The 21,729-nt window shown below is 44.6% G+C and overlaps 1 protein-coding gene across 1 annotated transcript in view; it reads right to left on the reverse strand.

Annotated features, from left to right (window-relative positions):
- Positions 1-21,729, reverse strand: part of PCCA (propionyl-CoA carboxylase subunit alpha) — a 3,020,006-nt gene that overhangs the window by 2,457,307 nt on the left and 540,970 nt on the right. The window contains exons 5-6 of the mRNA XM_069637005.1: positions 11,135-11,248; positions 10,224-10,277 (exon numbers count right to left, since the gene is read on the reverse strand). Of these exons, the coding sequence (XP_069493106.1) occupies positions 10,224-10,277; positions 11,135-11,248 (168 nt within the window). The remainder of the gene's footprint in view (positions 1-10,223; positions 10,278-11,134; positions 11,249-21,729) is intronic.

Consider the following 21,729-nt stretch of genomic DNA (forward strand, 5'->3'; position numbering starts at 1 on the left):
CTCAAGAACCTAGTCTCCTCTCTGGCATGCGTCTCCAGACAGTAATACACTGTGCAAGTATGGGTAACCTTTCACATTGCAACCCTGCATACGTTCTCCAGAAGAAATCCGGTGAGCATCGCTTTTGCCAGCCCTATGGTGGAATGCACCGTGACACTTTCATGAAGAAATCTCAGAGATTTGAGCTAAAATCCAATGCATGCCTTTATCCATCCAATCATCCATCTATGGCAGACTTCGAAATCCCTTTGACAGTGCCATTAGAACCACAGGACACCAAGAGCCGAGTAGAAAGACATTGCTTCAGTGCAATTTAATATTTCAAAGATCGTTTCACTTTCAGAGAAAGAAGCAATCATTCAGCTGCTTAACAGGGATTGTCCAAGAAAATCAGCAGAACAACTGGTTGGTTGAGATTTAGTCACATGCAACTCACGTGAAACTGGATATTGGTTCACAACACAGTTTTATATTTATGGAACCATGTGAGCAGTTCATTAACTGCAAACGCCTGGTTCTCTCCAACTCTCCATGCTGAAGAAACTGCAAGGATGGAAGCAGCCTTTCAAAAGAAAATATGAAAGTCAGCCATTTGCATGGTCCTTGAAGGGGGACACCATTAGCTAAGACCCAAATGCATCCCATCAACAAGCAGGAGAGATTTTCTTGATCTGGGGAACTTTCTGCATACACCTTTCAGATATTCTTTGATTATTCTTTTGGAGTAAAGCAATCAAAATCCCTGGGCATTTGGTGAAGCATGAAATTGCCGGACATACAGACTTTGATGGATGTGTGGACTTAGCCACTTGTTTCCAAGCAAAATATATTTGCCAAAGCCTAATGAGGAAAGCAGGTAAAAGGGCATAGCTCTCAATGAACACAACAGTGACAACACCTTTTGTATTTCTTTTATTAGACAAAGGCCTGGCAGATCTCAAGAATGTAGGGACATCCTGACTTCAAACTGTCAGAACTCTGTGCACTTGGGGACCACGCTCTCAGGTTGAGAAATGCAAGTTTGATGTGAAGAATGTGCCTTTGCTTTCTCAATAGAAGGTCATGATATGGGGTGCATTTACAGGCCCTAAAAAGAAATCCCTGGCACCTGAAAATCCGCATTAAACAATGCCACCAAAAACAGCTGTGCTTTTATTTCCCTGGCACATGTGTGGCAAGCATTTAAACATTTCTTTTATCCTATCTGAATGACAAAAAGTAAAAAAATATTGCACCAAAAGAGGTTCTGTGTTGCTTTCATTCCATCTGAATGACAAAAAATTAAGCATTTCACTGAAAACAGCCCTGCGTTGCTCCGATTTCATCTGAATGACAAGAGGTATGCATTACATCCAAAAATTGCTTTGTTTTACTTTTAATTCATTCAAATGAGGGGCAAGAAATTCATCACTCCAACTGGAAACTGCTTCGTTTTCCCTTTCACGTGAACCGCAGCACATTACACACAGCAAAAGAAAAGACTTTTAAAAGCCAAAAGGAAAAAGACAGCATCGCTTCAGGGAAATCAGTGATGGGGGGAGATTGACTAAAGCAAGGTACATTATGTTTTCCCCCCACAAGACCCCAATCACCTTTGAAGTGGCCCACAACACTAGACAAACCAGTTTGGCCTAAAGCAGGAAACTTCACAAGGAAATGCCACGTTCTCACTGAAAGTCGCACATACCAGTGAACGATTCTGCAGTAACATGCGATGTGATTAAGGGTGACATAATTCCCTGCTCTGCCAGACTTTAAGGCAGGAGCTCAGGGAGGACAAAGAAAGCAAAGCGTGGATGGAGCTTGACTAGGAGGGGTGAGCCCTTCCAGCAACCCCTACTAAAGATGAACCGACAGACTTCAAAGAAGGTCGTAAAAATCTCTGGTTGCAAGCTGACCCAGGAAGACGGTGGGCTGTGGGGGATGATGCGCCCCTCCCACAGAGGAGGACAGATCCTTTCAATTGACATTTAAAGATGGATTTCAATTTAGGCATTTTTCGCAGCACTCAGAATAAGAAATAATTTCGTTTCATGCCATTTCTCCATGCAATTTCCAGGCAGATTTTTAGAGGCTAAGTGCATGTTCCTAGGACTTTGCGGACTGAAATGGTCAGTAAAAACTAGTTCCTAGCGGATTTAAAAATGGGAGAAATATGACAGTTGGTGGCAAGAAAGAGATGGACATTATGAATATGCTTGATCGTTTGCAGATTTATAACTGTTATACATTGTGTGAAAATGAAAACAAACGCACCAAAAGGCCATGCTACATCATACGGATTTGGCAATCGATTTATCCAATTCCCCCATGCCCAGACAGAACTGTATATCTTGATCACATGGCCGTGGCGAATATAAGTATGAAGCTATGAGGCACAACTCAGTTTTGATCAAAAGTTGACCTGAGAACAAAGAACTGTAATAAATGCCAAACAGACAGATGGTGCTCTCTCCCCTTGAACCAATGATGCCAGGGTCGGGGAGAGGAATGGTAAGCTGTCCTATCCCAGGGTAGGAGTAATTATAGAGTACACCCCCCTAGATTGTAAACTGAGTGATGTCAATTGGGCTATATAAGGGGGGACTTTAATAGAGACAAACAGACCCACTCAAAACAATCTGGGGAGACAGAAGGAGGACAGAGAAGGCTGCTGAACCATCCCAAGGAGAGTGCAAAGACCAGACACCTTTCCTGAGATCCAGCTGGATGTCCAAAATCCCATCCAGGAGAGTGCAGTCACCAGATCCCTTGCCCTACCTGTCCAGAGTGTCCCAAGATCCAGCTGGCATTCCAGAATACAAAACCAAGGCTTACTTCGTAAGTAGCAGATAACCCAATTGAAAATCCCATTGAAAAATCCCAAATTGCCAGTATAATGCATTCACCTTCCCATAGAAGAATCTGTATTAGCCTGTGTATGTTAGCGTATTAAATTGATAAATCTCTCAGTTGTCTGTATAAATCCTTAGCATTATTTTGAAGTAAATCAATTCATTCCCCATTGACATTCATGGTAAAAGTTGGTTAAAATTCGAAATTAACTCCCTTGTCCCTAGTGTCTTTCTTTAACTATAGTCATTAAAGTATAGCCTCAAAGGAATTAGTCTCTGTGTGACTGAAAACCAAATTTACCTGTGTAATGTGTGCATTACCCCACAAACTCCTCATTTGCATCTGTCCTATTAAAAAACCCAAACCGTAGTCCCATTGAGAGCAACCCTGTTTATCTAGAATCCTATCTGTTATATACCTCTGTCCTGGTCTTGAAAACCGATTACCGATTTTGAAAGCTATAGCCCTTCCCTAGCTGCCGGTCATTGTGAATCCTGTATGAAACAAATTTCCATTTGCTGTTTGTATTTTTCCTTTTGCATTTGCTCCCCCCCCCCCGAAATCGATTCTTCCTTTTCTTTCGACATTGCTCTTGTGTGCTGATTAGTATACTATAAGCTTCCAGTGTAGCAACACGAATTTCCTTTCAATCTGTCCCCGAGTAGTTGAGAGTAGCCGTGTGAGTAATAATAAAAATCAGATTCTGCCGTTTTGCCACAAAAACTGGTTTTCACTTTCTGTTCTGCTTTCCCATTTTGGGGTGGTGGGCTGGATTCCAAATCCGATTTTCTCTTTCTATGCTTACTCCTTGCCACTGCCTTCTGTTCAAAGGAAATAAGTTAGCTGATGTTTGGGGGTGACTGTTGCAGGGGGAGTGTTAAATGTTGGTGCCATCATTTGATTAAAAACTATTCTTTTTCCTGTTTTGCCATTAAAGATCTGTGTAAACTGTTACAGGATATCTGAACCAATTGTTTTGTAGGAATCATTGCATTTGTGTTGCCACATATTGGCGGCTGCTTTATTTTGCGTTTTTTTCCTTGTCCATTAAATAATGAATCAATAAATATTTTATTGATACACACCTGCCTGGTTCCTAGTCCATTGTCACACAGGGTGTTTGTGAAGGTTGAGTGCGAGACGGGTTGGAATCCGCGGTAAATTAAAGAAAAAGGCGTTTTAATTGTGCGCCACATTCATTGTCAGGGAAGGAGTCACTGGCTGGAGTGTGCTGTGTTATAAAACCGCGACAATGATCCACGGTAGAAGACAAAGATCTTGTCCAGTGACAGATAAGTTCCAAACACAAGTATTGTCTGGCCCACACCAAAGTCACCAATATTACCCTGCATGGATGTTGCCCCATTTTGCGTCTAATCTTCAGAATGAGGGGAGACATAGGGAAGATGAATAGCACCTTCCAAGGAATGGAGAATGCTTCCCCCAGGATTTTACAAGGATTGAATCGTCTGCCAAACTAGAGGCACTTAGGAATTCTGATGCATGCCAAACATGCCACTTTCTGCTCCAACTTTGGTTTCCACAAGTAGCAGAGCTCGATCTGCTCAGTAGGTCAGTTATCATATTCAGGACTCTTCAGATATGTTGTAACAGCAGGAGCATGTCCTATCTAAGTGTCCATGTCAAGAGGATCTGTATCTCATGTGAGGGGATGGGCGATCTGGCTTGCTCCTCATTGAATCCAAATGTAAAACATTGTAGCTGTGTTGTAAGCCAGGACCCTGTCCAGATGTCCCTGCAATTGGGCATGGAAGGATTTCACAACACAGTGAACGACAATTCCAGTATGTTGATGTGAAGCAGTTCCTCTACAGTACACAAACGCCCCTTGCAGAGTAAATCCGGTAAATGCCCCGCCATCCATTAAGGTTTTTGTCAGAACCATTCTTGAGAATAGTGGTTCTTGTAAGGAGGCTCCAGCAAGCAGGTATTTGGCCTTCAACAACAAGAGGACTGCTGAAAACTAGGCCAATCTAAGGATCTTTGCGTTCCAATTGCTGGAAACCAGGTCCCATCTTTTTCCCCCCCAGATACTTCTTGTAGATGCCTCACGCACAACCTGTAATTCTGGTTTAGATGGATGCTTTTTGAAAGCATGCACACGCGTGACTTGAAACTACAAAGTGATTTTTTTTTACTTCTGGATAGAGTTCCAGCTCTACTCTCAGAGGCCTCAGGTTTGCTATTCCCTTGTAGAACGGTGCCCCTAGAAACAAAAAATATTGAGGTGTAAGAGATTTGATTTCTTGTACATTGCAGACCTGCTTGGGATTCTCATAATGCTGCCTCTTGCAGGGAACAAAGGGACTTGCTTGGATGGACCATGCATTAACCAGTCCTCCAAATATGCATAAACGTTGTGACCTTGTCTCAACAGATGAGAATACACTGGAACAAAGTATTTCATGAATATCCTTGGGGCCAATCCGAGGCCAAAGGGAAGGATCATGACTGATGGTTCTGTCCTTAAATGACCAAATGGAGGAATTGACTGTGCCTTTAATGGATTGGGATGCAGAAGTAGGTAACTTCAATGCCAAGCAAAGTGAAGAAATCGCCTTCATGCAAAAAAAAAAAAGATATAAACTTCTACATAGTCACCATTTAGAAAGTCTCCTTCCACAAGAGTTTGTTGAGAATGCACAGGTCCAGGACCGGTCATAAGCCACTTGATTGTCCACACCAGGAAGTTCCAGGAGTATAAACTCTGATTACTTTTAGACAGTGGTAACTTCTCCATGGCCCCTTTTAGAGATAGGGTCCGGGTTTGGTGGTGGGTAGAGAAAAGCTGCTGTTTGGGGAGGGACTCAGTGAATTGCAGAATATGCGATTGAGGACTTGAGAGCACCCACTGATCCGACACAATGTGCTTCCGCTGTTGATAGTCAGCGAAGCACACTCCGCATGGCCGGGGATGCTGAAAGGAAGGCGAGACACAAAATGCAAGTCAGCCTTGCTTTCAGAAGCAAACTCCCCATGGCCGGGGATGCTGAAAGGAGGGAGAGGCACAACATGCCAGTCAGTCAGGATTGCCTGAGCTCACTCCTTTTTGTCTTCAATGAGATAATTCAAGAGTGGTCCCATTTTATATCACATTTTGCAGTCAAAATAGCATGAACGATGGCAGGCTCCGTAATTGCTCTCATTGGGAGTATTCTTTTTTCTTAAGCCATCGTCCTGCTTCACCTTAGCAAAGGGCACAGAAAATTGGGATGAAGTGTTAGAATAACATTTTCTCGCCATTACCGTAGTCTCCAAGTCGGGACCAGGCTGAGCTTGGAGTCTCTTTGGAGAGGTGAACGGGTCATACGTAGACCATCCAGAGTTATGGGAACTGCCATCACTGTTTTGAGAATGTTCCCTTCTCTCAAAGGAAACAGTCCTTTTCGTTTGTGGGAAACGAGAAACGTTCTGCCACAGCAAGTCTTGTATGAAAAGTTCTCATTTAAGGAGAATTTCTCACCAGGAGTTGCAGTGGTACATCATCGGAAACCATCTATTCTTCATATTCATCCCTTTGTGATAAACATGTTGATGAAGTATAATCAATCCATCAAACTATTTCGGCAGGTTGCCATAAAAGTACACACAACAAGTCATTCATAAGACAACATTTCAATAAATACAGAAGCTCAAAAGCAAAATGTCAATATACATATAAAGCGCCAAGGTACCAACTTCCTATAATACAATTACGATGATTTCTAATAAGGATTTCATAAGACTCAAGTGTCCAGCTCACTCAATCAATTCTGATACGTAATTAGGCAGTGTAAAAATCATCATCCCGCTGTAAAAAAAAAAAAAGGTGGACTATTTAAAAATCATCACTGATCATTAAATACAAAATCACCAAGGAAAATAAGAGAATATAAAAACGACTCATAAGCTAATTATACAAACATATTTGCAAGGCATATAAAGTACCAGCGCTATTTATACTTTATATGATCTCAGTAATATTTTGTTCCTTCTGCTTAAAGTGTAGGGAGTTAATCAGCCTCCCAAAAATATAAATCATCGGTGTACACAAGCACATTATTTATTTGGGCTAAGCTGTGACCATAATAAACAAGCCAACAGCTTACATTTTAGATTCAAAGTGCTATTGCATTGCCTTTGTTCCAAATATCCAGGCTCTAAATAAATAATTTATCAACGTACAATCTAAAAGCCACATTGTCAGTTCTCCTACAGGTTAAAAGAGCTTTAGTACAGCAACGAATATTAGCAGATCTAAAAAAATGGCAATAAGTAAAGTCTCCTCAAGCTAATGTGCTTAGTACAATACAGCATGAATTCAATCTAGGATAGTCTGGGTACTGTTTGTACCCTACACATGATGTGGAATCCCAGTACAGTGCTAGTGAGGGAGAACTCGGGCTCTTACTAACAACATCTTCCAGAGACCCATGTTGGATTTCAGACAATAAAATAAATGTATCCTTTGGAGCAATGTAGTGTGGATTTATCCAGTAGGTGTTACAGGCTAAATAATTTAGTACATTTTTTACGTGCTTACACCAAGGCAAGCTTTTCCCATGCTCTTGCCCTAGCACATCCTGGAGGGCCTCTCTATTTGATAAAGGATGGTGTGCTCCAGATACAGATCCAAGGGTCTAGAAGTAACCACTGGTCCAATATACCCAAGACATGTCTCCTCATGCAACAGAATCTTTGGTGTGCCCCTTGGTAGATGCAGGACATGGACGATGAATTATAAGCAGTTTATTGCTTGTTTTTCATGTGAAAATCACCCACTCTTCCTTCACTGTGGTGTGACCTGCTTTAATGAAGAGGTGGCGGCAGCAAGGGTTCTGACGTTCTAGAGATCTGGGAGGCCCAAATCAGTATGTAGCATTCGCTGTGTCCTCATCATATAATAATCCATGTAGAAACCAACTATTTTGGAAGGGAACAACACTGATGACTAAGGGTCAGACAGCGAGAGGCAGGATCTGTGAGGAACATCAGTCTGCCTTTCAATTATGTTCCCAGCATCAACCTAGCCAAAATATCCATAAATCACAAATGTGCATTTAGTTGGGTTCCAGTTGTGACTCGTCTACGAGAGTCAGAGAATCCACATATAATTCTTCATCGGGGAATTTTCCTTTTGGACCTTAACAATATGAATCAATCTGATACTCTAATAACTCCTCCGGAAACACATCTTGACTCACCAGAAGGAGGGGGCAGCCGACATGGATCCATTGCAATAAATGTCTGCTGTGGTCACCTTGGTGCAGCAGACAATGGGCTGCTGGTGAAAATGTCATCAACTGAACTGCTATCAACGGTGTTGATGGTTTTCCTCTCTACAGTGTGTAAATCGGTACCTCAGCTGTCTCTGGCTTATTCAGAGCAGATGAGGTCTTTGACTGCATTTTAGAGGCGTACACCAGATATGACTATTCCATCAAAGGTAGGGTTAATGACTGTAGTTTTGGTGTTGGCATCTTCATGTATGAGGTAGCGATGCCTGCCACTGTACGTAGATAAAATCACCCATGGATGAGCGGTCAACCCTTGACGGTTGCCGGAGCACCCACAGATGCACCTTCGGCTGCTGACTGTTTAGCAGTTAGGGAGGAAAACGAGCTGCCCGTAGCTTCCAGGGTCAAGTGTGAACCTTTCACTATTTTTTCCCTTGTCTCATGATGTTCCTGAAACCTAAATCACTCTTGTGCAGGTAACTCTGATTTGCCTGGTAGAGGCTGCACTGTTGACAGAACCTGCCTTAGAAGTAGTTGCCACCACATGCACCACCAATCTCCTATACTAGTCCCTCATGGATAACGTTAAAGCATATGTCAGGCATTCATGAAGTGATCTGGATAAATGCAGTACAGACCCTCAACATGCTCATCTTCCACAAAGGTTTCTTTGGTGACGAGTACACTCCTTAAACAATTCTACCTCAGTCATGGCACCACAACTGAAGGTCAAATAAAAGGCAGACTGGAAACATCGCACAGAACAGTCCTGAAGTGAATCCAGAGGCCTAGCCCCCTCCGAAAAGTGGTCTATGAGAGCTTGATCCAGCTACAATCCCTAAATATGAAAGCTCTAGTCTGTAAGGAGAAAACTGAATATTTTTAAGATCAAAGGCAAATATTCCTCCACAAAAACCTCAAATTAGTGGCAATTCGGCACAAGGACTCACAGCGCCACGACATGCAGTACAGAATCTGAAGATGGTATACCGGGACCGAGCTTGTATACTTATCACTTTGGCCAAGGAGTACATAGGCTCGAAATGATTTTGCTAGATCACTAAAATGAACACAGTTCTTTGTGTATGTAAATGGTAAAACCTCTACATAACCGTGGAAAGGATTCTCAGCCGGTTGACGGGGGGATATTGAAGATTATGTGATTCTAAGAAAGATCCAGTGATTTATTATCTGGCACGTTTTATGAACCAAAACGTTTATTAACCAGGAGGTTCCATTAAAATATTCCCTTCAATGGGAGATGAAACATTTTTCTCGTTAAAAAATGTGTGCTAATAAAGTTCTCAATCCAGATAATTGATTGTCAGGATGAGCGTTGGTAAACCGAGCTAAAGAGCAGGCATCTTGGTTTTCAGGCCTTTTTTCTGTTTTCCAGCTCCCTGAAGCCCAGGTAAAACATTCAGTTATCTGGATTTGCATATCCCGAATCAATATATTTCCAATGATGCCAGATGATAAAAAGCGTTTAGTGTAGCATTCAACAGCAGTGCAAATATGCAAGCTTACTCCGAAATTAGGCATATTGTTTTTCGATTTCCAGTGAGCTTGAGTGTTGAGACACAAGAAAGAGAATAGAGCTTTTATAAATAGGAGATACATATACATTAAATATGCTTATACATAAAATAGCATGTTATGATGCCTCCGCTAAACAGATGTGTGTGTGGGGTAGGGAAGGCAGGGTTACAGAAAAGGCTTTATTCTGAACTTGTAGCTTTCCATCAATTATTCCATGGTTGTTGTTGCAGGATTGTTTTCTTGTAAAGGAACCTGCTTGCAAACTATGTAACTACACATAATAAGCAAAGAATTTTGAAAGCAACCCAACAAGTTCATTTGAAAACGTGCACCTTAAAAATACAACATTTTAAGTTGATGGTAGACTATCTGTACAGCGATAACATCTGACTCAAACATTTTTTTACTAGAAAAAAGTATTTTACCATCTCAAAACATTATCTAAGAAAAAAGCTTAATTGGCCTCTGGCAACTACTTAATCTTCTTGTCACCATACCCTCACTCAGCTCCCCAATATGGTTTCCCAGGCAAGTTGTAACTCTACTGTACATGGGAGTGCTTTTAAAAATAATCAATCAACGATTGTAATAAAACCTACAGCAAAAACTTACCAGACGCCTGGCAAATTCTTTGTTTTCTGAAAGAAATCCATAGCCTGGGTGAACCTAAAAGGAAAGCAGCCCATTATTGCACACCCTTTTTTTTTTAAACTATTTTCCAAGATCGCTCAATTTCATCCAGTTATAAACGATCAGCAACATATTTACTTTGTGCTTGGGAACGAGGTTTCCTTGTTTAGCTTTCCTGTCACATTGAAGTCAAAGAACTTGACAAGCTATCTGAGGTTCTTTCAGCTAATTGCAGTTGTTAGTCATCTGCTTGTCACCAGAATGCACAACAACTTTTAGACACTAGGAGATGAAACATTTGATTATACATTCATCATTACAGGCTAGAAAAAGCTATTTTCTTTTTTTTTGGTTTACTTTAAGTCCTTGACCCATGAAAACAGCCTGTATTTACCAAACAAAGCTAATGCACATTTTGCCAACACATGAAACAACAACAAATAATTGCCTGATGCATCATTTACCTTTTTGGAAGTCTAATTATGTGTGCATAATTAAAACATTAATGATCGGAACTGAATTTTTAAAACACTTCTTGGCACTCTTCACAAAACCATTACAAATATTACGCACAAAACTAATTGGGATTTCTTTCTTCATAAAATGTGGAAGTTAACGGATGCTGCTTCTTCGCCACTGTGAAAGCTGAATTCTACAGCAGCCGCAGTAAAAGCAAACCGCACCACCAGGTGCTCCAGAGACTTGGATTCCTAGCAGTGATTTAGGACACATTCAAAATGACTGTGGCATTCAATTTGCGTGGCACAAACTAACCGGAGCAGAATATTCCATATTGTTTGGTTATTATACTATTTAGTACTAAATGCCAACTCTGGCCTTTTCAGTCTTCTAAACAATGAACAGCTGTAGCAGATAGGCTTGTTCATACTCACAGCTTGGGTCCCAGTGCTCCTAATGGCTTCCAGGATGGCATCCATGTTCAGGTAGCTTTTGCTGGTGGGAGCTGGGCCAACGCACACGGCTTCATCCGCCATTTTCACATGAACCTTAAAATAACAAAAAACATGATTTAATAGATGCGATGTGACAAAAATAATTATAGTCAAATCGCACATGCGACAATTACAAAGAGAATCAGCATATTATAGACATTTGTATAGTGTGTGGAACGCACAGACTACAATACTGCAGAACCAAAACAATGTATAAAAGAGATTACAAGCTAAATGGCCAATGCACCAATAATGTTCCTGTGGGTTTATGCATTCTCGCCCACTCCCGTTCTTGCTTTATACAAAGCCTTCTCAATGCCTTATTAGAAAGTGGTGCGACACTCCTAAAAATCGGCAATCGTTTACGGGCCCTGGTGTATACAAATGACACTGATCATGTCAAGAACCCCTTGTGCCTTGCAACAACACATCAAGGCATACACCACATGTCTCTAGATCTAAAGATCGAGGCGGAGTAGGCAAAAGAGACATTAAACACCCTACAATTTACACCAGTAACTCCAAAATGTAGTTAAATGTTCTGCCAGTTCATCTTATAAGCACATAAAATAAATATTTATATCTCAGGAGGTGTGGCCTTTCTATAACCCCACTCCTAGCAAAAGTTCTTTGTTCTCAGGAACAAGAAGATATCAAACATATTGTCCCCTGGGCAAGTAGCCAGAAGTGAAAGTTTGCATTGGTTTTTGGAACTTTCAAAATAGGTGCTTTGAAATATTGTGTACCTGGGAGTATCATGGCTAGCAAGTGTATGTTGGTGACTCGGTTGCATGGCTCTAGCAACTTTGCACTGGTGGCGTTGTGGTTGAAGGATTCTATTGCTAGAGTGGGTAGGCTTGTCAAAGTTCTCCATCTTTCAAAATTGCAATCAGTTGCCTTTAACTTTCAAATGCCGGTACAACTGCACGTGCCAGATAAAATACATTGCATTGAAATCGGATCTTGGACGGCCACAGCATGAAAATGTCTTTTTCCGGACTAAGAACGAGTGCAAAGTTCTGGTCAATTCAACTGAATTTCAGTGGGGGCACTTAATACTGGGAGAAGAGGCATTACCTCAGCAAGCAAATGAGGAAAGAAACTTAGGTTGGGTCCTGAGTGACATAACCATACAATGGGGTGTACACACTTGTTGAAGCGGATTGGCAGTCAATAGATTATTCAGCTGGCGACAATTACGTAATTATATCTTTGTGCATGTAAAGGTACTGTAGTATCTTTAGAGAGTACATCCACCAACTTCAGTTTCTTTAATTAATTGCACATTATTGGAGGTTTTGGCCATGCTAAAACGTTCAGACAGAATAGTTCTATGGGGTAAAGCATCATTCATCTTTGTGCAGACCCCCATCTTTCTACTCTTTCTACTCTTTCCAGGTGTAAGACCAAAGTACAATGTTCTTAGTTTTAGCACTATGGATCAAACCTACCAAATTTAACCTTAAAAGCTTAATGTGCCTCTTCCTAACTCCTACCAACATGCATCAAAATGAAACGAAAATGAAACTGCTTAATATCCTCCAACTGCAGACGATTGCATGGGTGTGTTGGAAAATGTGATCTGGAAATTTGATTTTGTTTTGATACTTTACATTTTTTTGTAAATGCATTTTTTTCTGTTTTTCTCAGGAGCGATTTAAAAAAAAACCTCTTTATTGCATTTTAGTACCAGACAGTGAACACTTCTGTGATGGAAGTAGCACACGAGGCAGCAGCGACAAAGGTAACCTATATTATGTATGTTACTACTGGTGTCCAACTCCGGCGCCTCCGGATGATCCCAGTCGGCACGCCCCATCTCCCGCCTCACATATACCCCCCCCCACACACACCCACCCTTCTAGCCTCTGATGAGTTTCATTGTCCGGTAGTTCTCTGCTCTTTACATTTCCTTTCAGTAATTTCTTAATTGAGCATAACCCCAACTTGCATGCTTCCCACCTGCAACTACCCACCCCCTCCAATCCTACCAGTCCGCCTCCTCCCTTTCCCTTCTCATGCAGTCCTCCAAGCCTTCACCCCTGTCGCAATGATGGCCTCAGGGTGTCTTTTCATTCTGAGTTGAGGATATTACTTGGACTAGTGGGTTCCATGCCGTCACATCATTACTGACCTCTGGCTGTCCCCTGTACACCACCCTGTGCCACACGAGTCTCAGCTTCCACTCACTTCTTAAAATATTCCCAAGATGCCTCTATGCAGGGGCCCTCCGGCGATTTCCAGGCTATTGTAATTCGTTGCTTGGCCAGGACCCAGATGAGGTCTTTCACCTTCGCTACATGCACCGCGCCGCTGCGGGTACAATCCAAATAAGCATGCCTCAGCTGACCACTCCCCCAAATCTATTCCTCCCCCTTAGACTCTGCCCCCTATATCCTGCCAAAAAACCCTGATCACTGGGCATTACCCACACATATGCAACATCCCTGCCAAATCTTCCGCTGCTGCTGGGACCTGCGAAATAGTCTGTGGGGTCAAGTACGCCCTATGAGTGACTAACTGTCTGCTTAAATCTCGTGTTCATGGATGCGGTCCTTGTGTATCCCAGCACTCTAGACCATTCCCCATCTGTGAAAGACCTCCCGAGTTCTCCCTCCCACTTGGTTCCAACCCAAAGCTCTTTCTTACCAAGTGCATCTTGTATCAGATCGTAGAGCCTTGACATCATGTGCCCCCCTTCCCGCACATCGTACAAAGTCTCCAGCATAGCGTCCTCCCCAGACCCTCCCTCAGACTCGGCCATCTGTCCTCTATCCTAATCAAACTATGATACTTCAAAAACTGTCCTTTGGGAGTGTTGTATTGCTCTCTCAATTTCGGGAATGCTACCCATGCCCCCTCGTTGTATAAGTCTCCCAGGGTTATTATACCCTTTGGTTCCCAGTGGAGCCGATGACTGTGGATCTCACCCCGATTCTTACCACAAATTGCTGCCCAGGGCATGTCAGCAGAGTACAGGTCCCTTTTCTCCACCGTCTTCCACAGTCTGCACCAGATTCTCCTGCCCAGAGTTATAAGCACTAATGTCTCCTGCAACCTGTTGTCCTCTTCCCAGAGTGCATCTCTCAAAGAGTATAGTTCCCATCTCGCCCGCAGCAACCCCGCGTCCAGCAAGCTTTCATCTGCTAGCCAGGTCGCGAAAAACTGCTGTTGTCCAACCAGGTAATCCACCTCAAAGTTCGGCAATCTGATCCCCACCACCCCCATCTCTATTGTCACTACACAGTGTGTTCAATGATATCTTGCACCTTCCACTTCCCACAAATGAATCCACTCACCAACGAGTTCAGTTTCCCATAGAACTGCCTCGGTATATCATAGGGTATATTGACAAAATGATCAAGCAGGCGCGGCAGCACCCCATCTTTAATATCGCCGCCCGGCTCATCATGGACAGTGGTTGCTTCTGCCAAAATTCCATGGATCTCTCAACCCCCTCGAGCGCTCTCAATGTGTTCTGTTCTTGTTCCTTCTCCGGGCCACGGTAAACATCTACTCCCAAATACCAGAAGGTCTCCACCACCCATTGTAGCCCTAGATTCGGCAGGCGTTTCTGGCCCAGCCCCACTAAACCTGCCAATGGGAAAATCCTTGATTTGTCCCTGCTAATTGTTATTCCTGACAACTCAGCAAATCCATCCAGGATCTCCAGCAGATACGGCAGGTTCACCACAGGGTTCTGCACGTATAAGAGCATGTCGTCCAAACACAGCAAAATCGTGTGCGTGTTTTCCGTTACCAGTATGCCCGCCTCCTTAAAATCTGCTCTAAGGAGAGCCGCCAGAGGCTACAGCGCCAAGATTAACAGCACTGAGGAAAGCGGACACCCCCGTTTGGTCCCTCTGTCCAATTGCCATGCTTTCGAGATGTACTTCCCCGTTTTCACTCTTGCCATTGGCTTCCTGTAGAACAGCTGTACCCACCTCAAAAACCATGGGCCGGCTCCACAGAACCGCAGCACTGCAAGCAACCACTCCCACTGCACCGGATCAAACGCTTTAATCTCGTCTAGCGAGACCACCACATACTTTTCCTCTGCCCCTTCAGTTTTATCGATATGGTGTAGCCTGTGCAAATTCCAGGAATAGATTCGCTCTGAGACATATCCCGTCTGGTCTGGATGCACCAGTGTTCCAATCACCCTGCGGAGTCCGTTTGCTAGAAGGGCAGCCAGGATTCTGCAATCCTGGTTTATCATAGAGGGCGGTCTGTAGGATCTGCAGTCAAGCGACGGCTTGCCCGAGCAGAGTATCGGCACTATAGTCTATTCTCATAGACTCGTGGGTAGTATACCTGCTTCAAATGCCTCTTCCAGCATCCGTAAAAGATGTGGCGTCAGCTCATTCACGTATTCGTTATAAAATTCTGCCGGTAGGCCATCAGGCCCCAGCGTTTTGCCCATGGGTAGCGAGAGTGTGTTAGCCTTCAGTTCCTCCTCCGTCAGTGGTGCATTTAGTGTGTCTGCTTGTTCCTGCCCCATTCGCAGGAACTCTATATCCATTAGGGCCTCCTCAGTCTCCACAACGTCCCCTCCCGTTTCTGCACCATACAGTTGCCAGTAGAACCTACCGAAAGTTGCATTGATTTCAGTCTGGGCTCGCCATTTCTCTCCGCACTCATCCCTTATGCTGCATATCATTTCCTTCTTATCCTCTGCGCGACAACCAGGCCAGGACCCTCCCTCGATTATTCCCACCTTCCTGGAGTCTATCCAGATATCTCGCCTAATCCCATTTGCCCACCTGCTCCCAGTGTGCTATACCAGTCTGTCGGAGCTTGATGAGTTCCTTCTCGCCTCCCCCACAGGCATCCTCCCCTCCCTCACCAGCACCTTCATCCTCCATTCAGTGTCAGCAATACTGTGTAGTAACTCTCTCCAGATGCCCCCTATTTTGCAGATTGCCTCACCTCTCATCACCACCTTGAAGGCTTCCCACACAGTTTTCTGCAAAAAGTCTATGTTCTCCCCATGAAGGCTCTAAATGGGCCATACTGTAACGCCTCCGCTCGCAGCCTCCATGTCATAATTGGGGGCCTTTTCATGATCCTTTGCCATGCCACTACCAGCGCTGCATGGTCCGACAGTACCCTTGCTTTGTACTCGGCTGCTACAAATTCACCCAGTGATTCATTCCCAGTCAACATATAATCTACGTGCATATGCACCATGTGTTGGTTTCAGTAGTAAGAATAGCCCCTCCTTACCCCATGTAGCTCCCTCCATATATCCTTCAAGACGAACTCCCTTAACAGGGATCTCAACACTTTTGCCGCTGGCGCCTGCTCCCTGTGTCTGTTGTCCGATCTGTCAAAGTCAGGGTCTAACGTGCAATTGAGGTCATCACCCGCCCCCATATACACATGGCACCTCCATACGGGGCCAATCTAGGGCCCAATACCTTGGAAGAAACTATAGCTTCATGGTTCGGGGCGTACGTATTAATGATACAAATTTCCCTGTCCCAAGAATGCATGAATGACCACCATCCTGCCCTCATTGTCACTCTTGCATTCCGTCAGCCTGAAAGGTACATTGGGAGCCACCCATACAAGAACACCTCAAGCATATGCGGAGTACGTCGACCCATACATCTGCCCCTCCACTTCTTGTTGATCGTCTCTTGCCTAGTCACAGTAAAGTGCATCTCCTGCAGGAGGGCTATATGCAGCCCTTTCCCCTTCAAGTGAGTATGCACCCTGTTCCTCTTGACAAAACTGTTCACCCTCTAACATTCCAAGTGCTGACCCTGATGTCATTCATTCCTATTTCCAGGACCCCTCTCCCCCTTAGGCGCACCAACCGCTGTACCCTTCCTGCCCCTCCTGCCTTCTCCAGACTCTCAGTCCCAGCTCCTTTTTGCCCCTCATGCAGATTGTTCAGTGTGTTATTAGGCCTTGTAATTCGACTTTCAACTTACCTTCTAACTCCCCATTACCCCCAAAATTTGACAACTGCCCAATGTTCCATGGCTCCTTCAGGCTCAGCCGCATCTCACACTCCACAGTTATCTCCCCCACTCCCCTCCGGTATTGCATGCAGTGTCTGGGTGTCTAACTTGCACCCCGATCAAAGAATAGAAACGCTCAAAAAGAGGTAAAGTGTTCCACCCTCCCCTAGTCACCAGTTCCACTCCCTCTTCCAATTGCAAAATTCTCAATTCCCTACTGTGCATTCCGTTCGCAAACAATCACACTTTCACCCCTTTTGTCTTTCAAGTCTCTTCACAACGTTGTCTCGCTAAAAGGTGCCACTCCCAGGGTGTCCATCCAAGCAGGTGCTCCCTCCGAAGTATCAAAAAAGTGTGAGGCACCCTTATGTATGACCTTTAGCTTCCCAGGACTGACGGGCCCTGAAGACCCTGACGTATGAAAACAAGGCAAAATCACCATACACAAACTGATACGCCAGACGCGAGGTTCAATTACCAAAATCTAAGGTTTATTGCAAAGCAAATAGTCTCAGTCAGCCGACTGGATCTCACGTCTCGCAACGTGCGTCACCCAGACCTCGTGAGACGCAAGAGAGCGAGCATTCTACAACAGTGACATATATACAAAAAGACCATCATATTATCAGTTTGGGACACATCATAACCGCCCATAATGTATCTTACTGAGCAAGGGTTCGGTGATTGACAATTATGACGAGTATGACACCTTCTAAGACATTTATCTATAAACAGTTGCAATCTGAGAAGGCGCAGACACTATTCTTTGTTACAGAGATCATGATATAAATGTGTAAACAATCAAGCTTCCATCTATCTAGCCTTGCGCTTCACTCATTACATTCCATCGCGGGCACTAAGATCAGCCCAAACTCAAGGTCTCACGATCCCCAGATCCAAGCTCCAAACAGCTGGAGGTGTTAGTTTCCCAGTCCTGGCTGCCAAACTTTGGAACACATTGCCACTCACCATTAGAAATCTACCCTCACTTAACCTATTCAAACACAAAGCCAAGCTTTGGTTAGCTACCACACACGAACAACTATCCTCTCGAATATGTGTACAACATGACTCTCTGCATGCCTGCTGGGACTCGTTATTGCTCCCGCACGCGACTGTTCTTGCCGATGCATATGATGTTTGTAATGTTAACTAACTCTGCCACGATTGTTATTACTATTTTGATTATATGTCATTCCTGTAATTACTGACGCAGATATGCGCCCGGTTGCCTTCGGGCCGGTCTGTGCTATACAAATAAAACAAATAGAAATACAAATAATGCTCTTGTTCAGTGAGCGAACTGTGTTCGTAGGAGAGACACATTCCAAGACATGCTATCTTCTAGTTTTTATTCGTGAGCTAGAGGTCAGCTTGATCTAAAGGGGCCAAGCAAGGGGGGCCGTGAACGAGAGTATAATTCATATCTCTAACGGTCTATTTCTACAGTTGCTGCAGTTTCAGCGAGACCAGCTGGCACCTGGCTTGGTGATTAAATGCCTCTCTGCTTGCCTTCAAGGACTTGTGAGGGAGAAAAACAATGTATTTCTGTCTGAGCTGGTCTCTCATATGCAACTTGTGGCCTCCCTCTGTGCTGGAGCAGAATGAAATCAAATCCATTTTTAAATGCAAATCGTTTGAACAGAAAAGCAAGAGAAAGCAAAATGGCGGATTCTGCGGATACAAAATGGGTGCTCTATGGTTATGCTGACGATTCTGTAACTGGCGATGCTGGGCATATGATGCGGTTGGTTTTCGACCAAAATAATATACCATCTATGCTATGATAGGGTATTTTTCTAGACTAACAGGACAAATCAGCATATACTTCAATCCAGCTCTCTTCACTCTCCCTTTGCTGGGGCCAAACGCAGCTCTTTGTCTCTGCACTTTCAGTGTATAGTATGGATATATGGCTATCTCAGACTCCCTTTCGATTACTCCTCCTCGCCGAGAGAATGCTAGGATTGTCTCCTTATCCCTGTAGTTCAGGATCTTTGCTATCACTGGTCTCGGTGGTGCCCACGGCAGTGGCTTCTTGGCGAGAGACCTGTGAGCTCTTTCATCAGTGAATCCCTGTAACAGGTTACCCCGGCGCAATCTCCTGCAGCAGCATGTTTTCCACAAATGTTGTGGGTTCCCTGCCCTCCTCTCCCTCCGGCAGTCCCAACATTCTTATATTGTTATGGCACACCCTTCACTCTGCGTCTTCTGCCCAGTTTTCCAGCTCCTCCACCTTCCGTTTTAACTCCACCTCTGTCAGAATCCTTTCTATGTACTGCTTTTTCTCTGCCGCTGTTCTCACTTTCTCAGCTAGCATACAGATGTCCTGTCTCAGTAACCCCACATCCGGAATGACCTCATCAATCTTCAGAGTGTTTTGGAGTGCCGCTATATAGCCTTCAAGGTTGGCTTCTCTTCTGCCCAGGGCTCTGCTTGCTCACTGCCGCCTTCTTGCAGTGGTCGACCGCCAATCTCTCCCTTGCGCGCAAAGGCGTCCATCCTGGTCTGCTTGTGAGCAGATTACACCTTGTGCGGCCCCTTCTCAGTCGGCCACTTTGTACCTGGTTGAGGGTCAGTGCGGTGCCCTGCCATCCTTTGCCTGTCGCCTCTACAGAATCTGCCCGCACTTACTTAGTGAGGGGCGTTCCTTAGCTGGTCACAGACTCCCCATTGCTGCACTCTTTGCCTTCTGTCATTATGCCTGCACTTTCCTTCCTGCGTGTTGCCTGCTTGTGCTCACTTCCAGATCTGCACGGTTCTCCCCTTTTTGCTGAATTCTGTGGCGGTGCCCTGCTCTGCACAGCCAGTCTCATCTGCAAACTTCCACCCCCGATGGCACGCTTAGTAGCAGATCCTCGTCCAGCAGCACAAGCCTCATACATGGTGGTGGCCGCTGTCCTCCCACCATGCAGCCGTAGTGCAGCATCTTATTTCAGTCACCTTCTCTTGCCTCTTGATGTCCAGGCTTGATTTCCTCTATTCTAGTAGTCTGTAACGCATGTGCCTCCACTGCACACCTCCTACAGGCTCTGTAGGCCTGTCTTACACTCTGCCCCAAGATCTGGTGCCGACATTTTTTGTCTCAAATGCTCTCGGCCTCCCCTGCTATGTACCTCTCCTGGTTTCGGCACACATGGGCTTTCCTCACCCCTTCCAGCCTCTGTATGCTGCTTCAGCCTTGGGCACCCAGCAGCCCCCGCCCTTGCCCTGGTGGTGGTGTGCTGTGCCCTCGCACCTGCAATCTTGTGCGTGCCTGCGCGCTTTCCCACTGGAAGGCAATGGAAACCCTCCTCTCTGCGGTGTGCTTATTCTCGTTACGCTGTCGCCGCCGCTGCCCAGGGCTGTCAGCACCTCTGCGCCACTGCCCTCTAGGGTCCACCTCAACTATGTCCGCTCCTGGCTGCCAGATTGCCCGCTGTCGAGCATCCGCTTTAGGGATCGCCGCCCTTGTTGCCGGCACGTCGGCTCTTTGCTGCATGGTCCCTTCTGCAGCCTCGCTCTCTGCCCTGCGGTCTCTATCGTAAGCCAGATTACGGCTTCCTCACTGCGTTCCACTCCGGAAACCACAGTCTGTTATGCTTCGCAGCGCCAGAACGCTGGCTGGTGCCTGGGCTCAGACTGCTCTCTCCGCTCTCGCCTGTTGCCAAGTGGCTGACGACATTTTCTGCTGCGGGCTGCAGTCTTGTGATGGTTAGCCCTCTGCATCCTCTGTTTCGTTGTTTCATCTTGCCATCGGTCTGTCGTTGCCGGTGAGTTGTAGATGTGCCTGCTTTGATTTCTTGCACTTTTCTGCCTGTTTTCACTCATTAGGGCTAATCTTATCGTATCGGATCCAGCAGGAGCTCTCCAGGTTCACGTCTTCATAGCATGGCTGATGGACGGATCCCCTCTCTTCCTCAGCACAGTTAAGTACTTCATTGAGCTAAGTCATGTATACATGTAATTTGCCCATGGTAAGCCTTCCTTTTTATTTTTAGGTATGAAGCCACAGTCTTTGATAGACAAAGTGTTAGTTACAGCTCAACATGCTGTGTTCTATGAATTTCATGCAACTGACTGCCATATTTGACAGCTATCAAATGTAAAGTAGCATGTCCTATGTGTGCGCCATTTTAAAGATTTAGGCCACAGTGTGACAAGTGAATTTTGTTTACAAGACAAGTACATTGGTCTTACATCTTGTAACAAGTAGATTCTTTTAAAAATAGCAATTATATATATATATATATATATATTCAATGAAAAAACTTTGTTAAAGGGACGTTATGGTTAAGTTGCGCTACTAAAAACCTATGAAATTCAGTGAAAAAAACTTTGTCAAAGGGACGTTATGGTTCCAAGTAAAACCGAAAAACCCTTGAAATTTGCCAGTTATGGTAAGCTAAGCAACCATAACTCGCGCCACCACCGTGCACTGCTAAGAATAACACCCAGGACATCAAAAATGACATCACAGTCAGTTGCATGATGTCCTGGGTGTTAGTCTTAGCAGTGCACGGTGGTGGCGCTAGTTATGGTTGATTAGCTTACCATAACTGGCGAATTTCAAGGGTTTTTCAGTTT

This window comes from Ambystoma mexicanum, chromosome 7p (assembly GCF_040938575.1).
Source record: "Ambystoma mexicanum isolate Mex_15411 chromosome 7p, UKY_AmexF1_1, whole genome shotgun sequence".
Lineage (NCBI taxonomy): Eukaryota > Metazoa > Chordata > Amphibia > Caudata > Ambystomatidae > Ambystoma > Ambystoma mexicanum.